At 42.3% G+C, this 12,325-nt stretch overlaps 1 protein-coding gene and 1 long non-coding RNA gene across 5 annotated transcripts in view; one reads left to right on the forward strand and one right to left on the reverse strand.

The window, feature by feature from the left end:
* LOC309398387 overlaps positions 1–12,325 on the forward strand; it is a 165,174-nt gene that overhangs the window by 102,958 nt on the left and 49,891 nt on the right. The window lies entirely within an intron of this gene.
* IQCH (IQ motif containing H) overlaps positions 1–12,325 on the reverse strand; it is a 98,428-nt gene that overhangs the window by 56,178 nt on the left and 29,925 nt on the right. For all 4 annotated transcript variants that reach the window (XM_081965205.1, XM_081965203.1, XM_081965202.1 and 1 more), the window contains exons 8-11: positions 11,834–12,066; positions 8,868–9,419; positions 7,283–7,349; positions 806–889 (exon numbers count right to left, since the gene is read on the reverse strand). In XM_081965205.1, the coding sequence (XP_081821331.1) occupies positions 806–889; positions 7,283–7,349; positions 8,868–9,419; positions 11,834–12,066 (936 nt within the window). The remainder of the gene's footprint in view (positions 1–805; positions 890–7,282; positions 7,350–8,867; positions 9,420–11,833; positions 12,067–12,325) is intronic.

Raw genomic sequence — 12,325 nt, forward strand, 5'->3', positions numbered from 1 at the left:
CTCTTTGGCCATTGCTCTGTGGACTAGCATTGGCCTGCTTGTGGCTGGACGTAATGGGGACAGTTCTGGATTTTTGTTGAAGGGAAGTGCTGGGGAATATTAATAAACCCGTTAACCCACCATTATGTATGTGTGTATGTGAGTGTGCAGGACAGTACCACATTATCTGCTAATGACATCCAATGGCTTTGTGTAGATCAGGGCTTCTTAACATGTCTTAAAGTGCCCAAAGTTGAGAAAACTGGTATAGATATTGAAAAGCACTCTAACGAACTTTTGGGCACCCCAGACTGCAAGTACTTTTTTGCACAGGAGTTGAGAGACATTAACTAGGTTTGTACATTATGCAAAGCCCTGGCTTGCTGAATTATGATGTATCTATGAAGATTCTCCATCACTCAGGTCATGGTTGTCCCAAAGGTGCTTTTTTTTTTTCAAGAGGCAACTGGACTTCCTTTTTTTTTGCTTGAAGACTTTTGGCTTCTCATCCAAGAAGCTTCCACCAGTCAGTCAGAACGGAAGACGCTTCTTGAATGAGAAGGAAAACGTCTTCAAGGAAAAACAAAAAAAGCGCCGTTGCCTCTTGAAATAAAAAATAATTTGGGGGAAATAGGATGTGCTGATTAGGATACAAAAAGCTGGCAAACGAAAGCCCAACGTCTCTGTCGCAGTTTAGCTAGTATGTAAGCCTTTAAAATGGCAACGAGGACACAATCTATTGGCTCAGAAATGTGAATCCATTGAACTGCTCTTCTTTTCTTTGGAAGCACAATAGAGGCAGAGCTGCCGGAAAAAACCTTCGTACCTTTGATCTCGCACAGCCTTCCGAACTGCGATCCCTGATGAACAGCGAAATCTGGATCGGCCTCTCGGAGGGACTGCTTGTATCCTGGAAGAAAACATCCCAACTGATTAACACGCATCATAGCCATATAAGGCTCTATGCGCTTTTTTTCCTTTTTTGCTGGGGAGAGAGAATTCAGCGTACCACTTACATTGCAGAAATTTTCCAGAAAAATTAATAAAATTAAAAATGAAATCTAACGGAAGAACTACTGAGCTCAACTTTCAACCAGTTCAAGACCAATTCATTTATTAAAAAAGAAGGAAAACAGCACAATGTACTGCATTCTGAATAATTGAAATATACTAGACTAATTCTGAATAAGATACACAGCCACACTTTTTGATAAAGTACAGGATTTTTTTTGAGCATATTATTAGAAGCCTAATCTGGCTTTTAAATAATTAGGAACAAGAATTGCATCTCATAATAATAGTAATAGTAATAGTAATAATAGTAATAATAGTAATAGTAATAATAATAATAATAATAATAATAATAATAATAATAATAATAATAATAATAATAATAATCAGAAAGAGGAGAAATACAGCATCCTAAGTTCAAATGCTGGTAAAATTCAAATGAATTTTAACTACCTTGTTTGCTACTATTTCTGGAGAAAACTGGGGGACGTCGTAATGAAAAGCAATTAATAGAACTAGATCTTAAAATGATAGTATGACAACACTCAAATAAATGGAGTGTTTATTAATGGGGATTGTTGTAACAAATTGACATGCAACTTTACTGCACAATTCAGGATGCATACCGATCTATATTTACTAAAATAATGAGCAAATGTCTTTGTTTTTATTTGATTATCCCGCCCACCTTTCTATTCTCATGGTGCTCAAAACAGCTGATATAAAAACATGGCAAATACAAGACAAAACTGAAGCTAAACCCAGACAATTAAAATCACAAATACTAAAATCATCTCCATTTAAAGCCTCGGTTGTCTTTTCCTGATAGAATAATTAAAACTAGAACACTTTCTGTTAAAACAAAATTAATTGAATTTTCACACACATATTCTCTCTCTTGCTCTCCCTTTCGCATTAAAGCATTTTAATTTGCAATTACGGTGACATCTGGATTGCACAATACAAGCAGGGTTTTTGCTGGGCCCTTTCCGATGTAATGCGCTGAGGGTTTTTGCTGCTGGATGGATGGTTGAAGTCTGTTTCTCTGGGAATGTGTGAGTAAGATATAAAATAAATACTTCAAAGCAGATTGCATGATTCCTATAAAATGTTTTCTATTTAACTCTTTTGGATAGTCCCATCCAGAAAGATTTTGAAATTAAGCTAATTGCATAGAAACGATCCTGGTATTAAAAGAAAAAAGATCAATTGTCGGCAGGACAGTTTGTCAGAAAATCAATACCAAGTGCTGCTTAATAAGTCCAGGTTTGATGGGCTGCTGTTATAGCGTGGTTTGTTAACAAGATTAAAATAATGCTTCATCCTTCGAATTGTATAATGAGGCCTCTGGAATCTTGCAAATGTGTCTCAAATTCCTCTAGAAACCTGGAAAAGTTGTATCCCATGTACACATTTTGGGCAAACATGATAGGAGGCATTTTAGACACGCCATTCAATTTCTGGCTTTGGGGGAAGATCACAGAATGAAATCTGACAACTGAAAATTAATTATAGGAAAACAAATTACCTTTCTAGCTAGCACAGCAGCTTGTTTTCAGCAGTTGCCAAACAAATGCTTCCAAAGGCTTACTGGAAGATTTTGAAGGCAAGTGCCATGAGCTACATCTGTTTTTATCATTGGATATATGTGCTTCCGGAGACTGAAGTTCCATTTAGCTCTCAGAGACAATGGTATCAAAAAGTCATCTAAATTCAATCCATTTCAGCAGACTGGGATGCCTTAGAATATGTAACGGTCAAGGTGCCAGTTTCTTGATACTCGGCTACTAAACATTTCATTGCGGGGGGGGGGGGAATTCCCCATCTGGTAATAGAATTTATTCACGTAAACGCTTTTAAGTCGGCATAAATGGTCTTGCACGGATTATTGGAACAGAAAGGTGCAAAAGACAACTCGCCCACAGAACAAGGCAAAGAGAAAGTATAAAGGGCACTTCCAGAGACGGGTAAAAGCCGAAAGGATCCGAACTGGCACAATGGGGAAAAACCTGAACATTTTCTCCAAGAGAAAAGTCCCTCCATTCCCCTAGCAATCCCCCCCCCCGGCATGTGTCTGTGTGAATAGAATAGAATAGAATAGAATAGAATAGAATAGAAAAGAAAAGAAAAGAAAAGAAAAGAAAAGAAAAGAAAAGAAAAGAAAAGAAAAGAAAAGAAAATAGGAATGGAATGGAGTGGAGTGGAATGTAATAGGAGATGGAATGGAATGGGAATGCGAATGGGAATGGAATAGAGTAAAGTAGAGTAGAGTAGAGTAGAGTAGAGTAGAATAGAATAGGAGATGGAATGGAATGGGAATAGAATAGAATAGAATGAAATTACAATAGAAATAGAACAAAATTACAAAGGAATAGAGCAGAACAGAACAGAATTAGAATAGAATAGAATAGAATAGAATAGAATAGAATAGAATAGAATAGAATAGAATAGAATAGAATAGAATAGAATAGAATATAGAATATTCTTTATCGGCCAAGTGTGATTGGACATACAAGGAAGTTATCTCTAGTGTATAAAGTCTCTGTTTACAAAAAACAACAAAATATTATAACCATCAGATACCAACAGGAGATAGTAGAAAAGATAAGAAGGCGAATAGTAATAAAGCCATACTACATGGGTATGTAAATCTATTTTGAGCTTCACCTGTATAACTACTTCGAAAAGCAAACCTGGATGAAAATTCTTGACAGCTTTGCAAGGAATCTAATTCCTGGTCCTGGGATGCTATCACAGCAGGAGATCCTTCACTGTGGTGGACCTTCCCATACTATATTTCTACCTGATTCTGTCTAGGGCTTAATGGGGATCAAGGACCAACCTCAAGTCAAAAGCCTAAGTATCTCAGTGTGGCCAACTGCCCGGAGTATGAAGACAGGAAACAGGCACAGAAAATAGAATGATAGGGCTGGAAGGGACCTTAGAGGTCTTCTAATGTAGAAGTCTTCTAACCCTCTGGAAGGGGACCTTTGAATCATCTGGTTCAAATTGTTGGGATATTCCAAGATGCTAAAGCATTTGGGTCTCAAAGACTCCCGCGACAAATGAAACGGTGGCGGACTAAGGTCAGATTTCATTGATGGGGATTTAACTCAAAATTCACGGAGTTCTCACTTCTATCATAGGAGACGTATAGATTCTATAGCTTTATAGAAGGGCAAGTTCTAGATCAGAGTCTCTCAACCTCTCAGCCTCTGCTACTTTAAGGTCAGTGGACTTCAACTCCCAGATTTCCCCAGCCTGTACACCTGAGGAATTTGGGCAGTTGAAGTCCACCTTGTTGTTGAAGTTGAGCAACACTGAGCTAGAGTTGGCTGGGACTCCTGATCGGGAGGTTCTTTTTCATTGATAACTAGACCTCTTATTCAGCAGTTAAAGTAGCATTAAAATAGGACGTTAGTGGATTATATGGCAGAAGAAAAAGCTTGCAAAATCATCCATTAGATTGAGCCCCACAAACTGCTATGGGGCAGAGCTATTCATATCGTTAGAAATTAACACCCTTGAAGGCCCACATTTTAATTTGATGAAAGCTCTTTCATACTAATACAGTTCAAAAATAATGGAAAGGAATGTTCACATTTGTTTGTAAAATGCACATATTTAGTTGAGAAATGGTAGGACACAAACTTATTGTTGTCTATTATTAAACTGTATAATTTTTCTGAGGTCCTGAATAATCAGAAAAGAGAAAAACTGAGAAGATTCCCATAGATTAAAAATATCCCCAACTTTCAATTTAAGAGCATTTCTAAATGTGAGGGAAATTTAAACCAAAAGCAGCATCTCAGTAAAAGTATTATTTCAAACAACAAAATATGATTGTCATAAATTCAACCTAACGTTGGCTTTTCAATATCAATGCGCATGAAATGACTTTCAAAGTTTTCATTTTCACGAGCTTTTTATACAGTCTCATGAAATATTGCAGCGTCATTATTGGTTAATATAGCACAACTGAAGAATAATTAATCACTAAATTTATTCAAGGGTAACTTTATTTTTTGAATATAAAAAGTTTGTATTGGGCCAAGAGGCACGCACACACTTCTAAGAGAAAGCTAGTTAGTTAGTTGGTTAGTTAGTTAGCTAGTTGTCTAAGCGTGTCCATACCACGTATAACTTCAGCCTGAAGATGAAACTGTTTGCCTAAGAGGACAATTAGAAAAACATTCTGTAAACATGTTTAAGTGCCCTTTTGGGAGATTAAAAAAAAAATAGCTTGACTAAAAGGGGGGGGGGGGGAATTATTAACAATTTGGGTTCAACAAATGTTACTTCAGAATAAGCATGGATGGTATGATTATTGCAGGTTTGGTTTTTTTTAAAGTGGTTTTATTATTAGTGGCATCAATCAAGGTCTCTCAAATGTGGTGACAGGAGCAGCAGAAATCCACAAATTCCAGCTATAGTTTGTTCTTCCAGGAACTGGGACTCAGGACCCTTTGAACAGCTGTATTATTTCCATGTAAGGCTGTTTTATTCCTTGGAATTAAAAAACTGTCCTTCCCAGATTGGGCAAAGACATATATTTTGAAATCTATTAAATCTAACTTTTATTAAAACTGCAAGTATGCCAAAGATTCTGGTTTTCTAGTTATATTTTGCCATCTTATTTTCTGTATAAAATGTCTTGCGTAAAAGAGCAATAATTTATTTAAAAGAGATTAATATTTTTCCATATTTTGCATTTGTAATAAAGATGGGGGGAAAAGTGATATCAAATCATTAACCCATTGCACTTCCTGAAAAACCTCCCTGCCTTTTTATGGTATCCAAGACAGGATTTTGGAAGGATAGATGAGATGTTGCCTACATCTGTTTTTAAGAAACGAAGGATGTTCTAAAATGCTGCTTGCACGTCAATCAAAAGCAGTAGAAAGTTTGTTTGTTTTTTAAAAAAAGAAAGAAAAGAGAAATTTTGTGATGTGCATACTGCAAGCTTCAGCGCAGGGGGCTAGATTCTGCGCAGCAGCAGTGGGGATTCATTGGAAACAGGTGATTAATCCATCACAGCTATTTTACACAATTAATGCAGCAAACCCTTTTGCATTATCACTCTCTTGCATTTTAGTATTTAATGACTACGGGCCTCGCAGTTTAAGGACTGATATTATAGTTAGGCCATGCTGGTGTGCAACTGACAGACGGGATGCCAAATTGTGATTTTGATCTAGGTTTTATTTTTCATTTAATTCTAGAATTTTTAACTGGATATTGCTTGAGCATTTTTAACTTAGCTTCCCTTGAGACTTTAAAAGGGGCCTGGAGGAGAGCGGGGCTAAGGCAGTGATGGTCAAAGATGCCCAGAGCCAGCCCTTCCATCAACCGTTCAGCAAACGTCTCTCTGGAAACGCTACAGCAGCCGCAGCAGTAATGGCCACAGAGGGCTGCAATCAAAAGGAAGCCCACTCGGATATCTTCTCTACAGACATTTTCTGTAGGCCCCCAATTAAAAGAAAGCTAGCTGGTTTATTTTAAAACATGGGCCGCTCTTCCCATTTTCAGCCATTTCCTAGAAAGATCCTTTTGGGTTGAGAAACCCCCACTGCTGCAGAGGGAAAGGGCTCTCAAGCCCCCCAATTCATAAATGTAATTAAATAATTACCCAAGTGCTAATTAACATGGAGCTGCAGATTATTTAAGCACACACAAACCACCCCACTATTCAACTTCTTAATTATTCTTGTTCACCACAGCATTTCCTTTTGCTGAGGCGCCCAAGGTGCAAATAAACCCTCCCATCTGCTCGTAATTAGAACTAAATAATTTCAGAGAATGCGGCTTATCATTTTGACTGCACATTTGATTAAAAGCAGGGTGCAGGCAGGCATCCTGGCTTATCGGTGCAACGGCACCCTAGCCAGCAAACCCACATCCCTTCCTTGCGGAAGGCAGGCAGAAACCCTGTCTGTGAGGCTGGGGGGGGTGGGGGTTTCTAAGGGGAGGGCAGCGAGGGAAGAAAAAGGGGGGCGGGAGGGGGGGAGAGAATACAACTTTTTAGTTCATTTCATACAGAGGGAAGCGAATTACCGCAAATCACCTCTCCGCTGAATAGCGGCCTCTACATAATGACTTTATTTGCTTAATCCCCAAATTAAACGCCGCCGTTTCAAGTGAAGGCCCTCCGTTATTACTCTCATCATGTTGACAACATTTTCCTGCCGAGACCAATTTGAATAAAACAAGGCCTTCCTTGAACTCAATCAAGGAGTCATAATGCGGTGTGTAATAGGGGTTGCTGATAGACCCAGAGACAAAAGCGTTCTACCTAACGATGGGATATGGATAATCGTCCTCCTAGAGCTCCTGATGCGATTCCAGTTGGCGGCCAGATGCTAAAAATCAAGAAAAGGCATTGATCAGTGACAGGAGGGACCTGCCGCGGATGCAACCCAGCCGAACTTCAGCTGTTCCCCCCCCTCCTCCTTTTTTCCCACTGTACAGTTAAGCCAGGCATAAATTATATTAATTGATTTAATCACATACTTAAAACATCTTCCCCAATTAATTTAATTAGATGGCTACATGAAGCTACTGGCAGGGGAAGATTAGAGGCTGATCACTTAATTAACAGAATATGAATGAAAAAAAAAAGAGAGAGAGAGAGAGAGAGAAAGCAAACATAAATGAAATGGTGAGCACTAATTAAAAGCTTGTCTGCAAACTTAAGTACTTTCTGACAAAGTAGTGACTGCCACAGAGGCGAGGGAGATTGTTTTTGTGGCCCACAAATCAAGTGCACGGTATTGTGTTGTAAAGGAAGAGTAGGGGAGAGGGACCGCGGAGGAGAGGAGGTGGGAAGAGGGCACTGCGTTGGCTGCTGGAGGAGGCAGGGCCACACCAAACTGTCTCTCGGGAACACGGAATCCATGCCCCGACTACACCATCTTGACTACTGCAGTGTGCTCTATGCGGAGCTGCCCTTGACCCCTGAAATTTCCACCGATGCAAAATTCAGCCGCTGCCCTGGCTCCTTTAAAGCCCTCAGGCAGAGCTTCTCAATCTCAGCCGTGTGTGGACCTCAACTTACCGCATCCTGGGAGTTTCTTTTTAAAACTTCTGCTAGGCGCGCGGTGTTTCTCAACCATGGCGACTTTAAGTCCTGTGGACTTCCAACTCCCAGATTGAAGTCCACAGGACTTAAAAGTCGCCAAGGTTGAGAAATAGTGTGCTAGAGCCTTTGTCTAGTTTACCTGGCTGGGAAAGGCAGGCTACAAATGGCATAAAAAAAGTAAAAATAATCTACGGATAAAACTGAAAGCATGGTAGGTATCTAATGAAATTGAAAGGTGAGGACAGAGGCAGGGAAGGAGATGACATAAGGATGCCCAGGACCTGGCATTGGCAGAAGCTGGATAGTTGAGAGGTACCACCGACCGTTACTATTTCCAGAAGCAACAGCCTGGCTATTACTGTGTCACCCCCCCCCCCCCGCTTTCTCACCCCCTCCCCTCTTTCTGGGTTGTGCCTTTTAAACCTGAAGTCAGAAAAACTAAAAAGAGAGCAGAACCGAAGCGATTCCTAAAAACAATTATTTAAGAAGTGCAGTGCTAAATACAATCACAAGCTGTCTATTCCAAACCTACCAAATATATATATTTTGACAAGAAGGACCCAAGTCAATTCAGAGGGATTTTGTTTTCCCCATTTCACACCCCAAAGGAAAAGCAGCAGTTGTTCAAAGGAGGGGGGGGAGGGGGAACGGAGGCAGACTGTAGCCACCAAAGGCGGCACATTTAATGATGCGCAAAATATGCTTGGACAAGGGTAGAGTTAAATGGGGGGAGGGGGGGAGGAACATTTGATGGCAACGGTTGGTCACGGATGCTGAGACAAAGGCCCCCAGCAGCTACCTTGGTCCTGAGGTGGAAGTTCTCCAGATGTTTCTGCCGGGACTCCTTCAGGGTCTTTCGGACACGCTGCAGGTGAACGTGGATCAGCCAAGAGATGGCAATGATGCCCGAGGCCCACTGCCGGTGCCTGAATCCAATGTAGGATTTTCTCAACTTGTAGCACTTCCACGTTGCCTGGATCTTGGTGGCTGCTTTTTCCCTCCCGTTTTGAGCTTTGTATCTCCGGCCAGGCTGCTTTAGAAACCTCTGAACGGTGGAGATGTTCTTTAAGACCGAGAGGATTTCCTCCCGGGTTGCTCTCTGGCTCAGCTCAAAATCCGGCACGAGGTCCATCACTTTCTTCCCCAGGACGATGGCCAGAGGGACGGCGTAGTCCTTCATCAGTGCCTCCACTTGCTGCAGGAATGTGAAGACGCTTCCCCAGAGGAGGCAGCAGTACTGCTTGAACTGGGCCAGGTCGGAGGCCGCGTAATCAAGGACACCTTTGCAGACGGGGATTTCAAACTCAAAGGCCACCTTCTTGGAGGTCTCCAGCGGTATGGCTTCCGGGGTCTGAAGGGAGAGGAAGAAGGCGAACTGATATGAGAACACGAATCCCCCTCCCCAGGAGCTGTCTTCTCATCTACAGGCAGTCCTCGGACTTACAACCACAACGGAGCTCAAAAGTGAGACGGTTGTTAAGTGGGTTTTGCCCCATTTTACGACCTTTCTTGCCACAGTTGCTCAGTGAATCGCTACAGTTGGGGGGGTTAGTAGCACGTTCGTTAAACAAATGTGGATTCCCCGTTGACTCTGCTTGTCAGAAGGTCGCAAAGGGGACCCCAAGAGCCTGGGACACTGCAAGGATCATAAATATGAATCGGTTGCCGAGCGTCTGAATTCTGATCCCGTGAGAATGGGGATGCTGCAGTGGTTGTAAGTCTGAGAAACGATCGTCATTTTTTCCCAGAGCCGTTGCAACTTTGAATCAGTGATGAAATTCACATTTTTTTTACTACTGGTTCTGTGGGCGTGGCTTGGTGGGCGTGGTGTGGCTCGGTGGATGTGGCTCGGTGGGCATGGCAGGGGATGAATACTGCAAAATCCCCATTCCCACCCCACTCTGGGGCCAGCCAGAGGTGGCATTTGCTGGTTCTCCGAACTACTCAAAATTTATGCTACTGGTTCTCCAGAACCTCTCAGAACCTGCTGGATTTCACCCCTGCTTTGAACGGTCACTAAACAAAATGTTTTAAGTCGAGGACTATCTGTAGCTCATTCTGGTGGGGCACTGAAGGAAAGATGGGTCACAAAACTGAGAAATCAGTAAGGAAAATCGACCGTTGTACTAAAATGTCTGTGGTGAGTATGAGCTGTGATGGCGCAGTGATTGGAATGCAGTATTGCAGGCTAACTCTGCCCATTGCTAGGAGTTTGATCCTGACTGGTTCAGGGGCAATAGGCTGACTCTGTAAACTGCTTAGAGAGGGCTGTAAAGCACTATGAAGCAGTGTATAAGTCTAAGTGTTATTGCTATCCAAAGCAATTGGTCACACTGCAGCCTGGGGCTGGGAGATTATGGGCATGCTAGGCAAACAGCTTGTCCTCTTGAAATCCCTTCCTCTCCACTCTCTGCTCTGTGGGGGAAGATAAAAAAGCAAGTGATTTCTGTAGGTAACCTCTCCTTTCCCTGACTGTTCTCCCCTCCAGAAAGAAGATTGGAAAGTTTGGAGAAGAAAATGCAACATTGCAATAAAAAGTTCAGTTTCTCTGCTCTGCAGGTGGCGCGGGGGGGGGGGGGGCGGGAATCACAGGCCAGGCACTGGATAATGTGAATTGTGGTTCTAATGGGGATCATGTGACTGGGGGGGGCACTGGGAAGGTTGCAAACGGCTGTAAAGTTTTTTTTTCCCAGCACTGCCGTAACTTTCAGCATTCCCTGAATGGCACGTATATAAAACAAACTGACTAGAACCCATGATTAAAACCCAAAAGGAACAATCTCTGTTTAGGCTGTAAATGTAGTACTATCTCAAATTGTGTAGTATGTGGTAAGGTCTAAAAATTATAAAAATGCAATGATATCTAAAAGGTACGTAATGTGATCATATCTGAACTTACATAAAATTTGGCCAGATCTAAAAAGCCTGCGTGTAGTCGCAGGAAGTTGGTCTATCAAGGCCCAGAAATCTTATATGGGACTCTCGTAGCTTTGCCAATGTTCCAAAGGTGCTTTCCCCCCCCATTTTTTCCCCAAGAGGCAACTGGAGTTTCTGGTTTTTCTTTGAAGACCTTTCGCTTCTCATCCAAGAAGCTTTTCCAGCTCTGACTGGATTGTGGGGAATGGAAGGATTTTTCCACCCCAAGGATAAAACACCCAGGTGCAAACTGAGCAACGTGGTATATGCAGTACAATGAAATACGTGCAGATCTGTACATTGGGGAAACAAAACGACCCCTCCATAAACACATGGCACAACATAGGAGAACAAGCCCATCAGGACTAGATTCAGCAGTCCGTCTGCATTTGAAAGACACAGGGCACTCTTTTGAAGACAACAAAATCCACATTTTGGACAGAGAGGACCACTGGTTTGAAAGAAGAGGGGTCAAAGAGGCCACCTATGTCCAAACTGAACAACCTTCTCTCAATGGAGAGGGATGGACAGGACATCATCTATCTCCAGTCTACAGCACAGTCCTTTCAGCAGTTCCAAAAAGGCTCCACATCCATTTGCACCACTCAGGAGACCCTGAGGACACAGACAAAACTCCAGGTGGCCTTAACGACTCGCTAAAGGGATGCAAATGACCAGCTGTCTGCAAGGAGCGTCAATCCTTCCATTCCCCACCATCTACCATCCGGTCAGAGCTGAAGAAGCTTCTTGGATGAGAAGCAAAACGTCTTCAAAGAAAAACCAGAAACTCCAGTTGCCTCTTTGGGACAAGCCTGACCTGGGTGAGGGAGAATCTCCATAGACACGTACCTTTGCCGAGCAAATCGAAGAGGCCGCTGACTCCCTTAGTCTCATTGCCTGAAGGAGTTGCTGCTGTTTGAGTTTCTTGGAGGAAATGACGGAGATGCAGGATGGTGGGGGGGCAATGCTCCCCTTGGTGGCTTTCTTCTCCTTTCCTCCTTCTGCTGGGCACTCGCAGACCTGGGTGGGCTTCTGAGAGGGGAGGGGAGCCACTTCCACCTTCTCGCTCTGCCGAGCCCCATCTATGGCACAGATCAAGGGGGCTTTGAAAAGCTTCCAGGAAAAGAAGAAGTCAGGCTGCTCAAAATCCTCAGGCATATAATTTTGCCACCCCAAAAGCCACGTTGAACTGAGATCTATTCCCCTGCCTACGTTAAACACCGAACAAACCTACAATCATAGCCAACCAACAGATTAGAGATTAACCCTCTAATCAAACATGATAACAGGGTCCCAATATTGGAGGGGCTCCTACAAAGACAAAGGGGTCAAACTATTTTC

The sequence above is a fragment of the Natrix helvetica genome, assembly GCF_964273705.1.
Source record: "Natrix helvetica genome assembly, chromosome: 12".
Lineage (NCBI taxonomy): Eukaryota > Metazoa > Chordata > Lepidosauria > Squamata > Natricidae > Natrix > Natrix helvetica.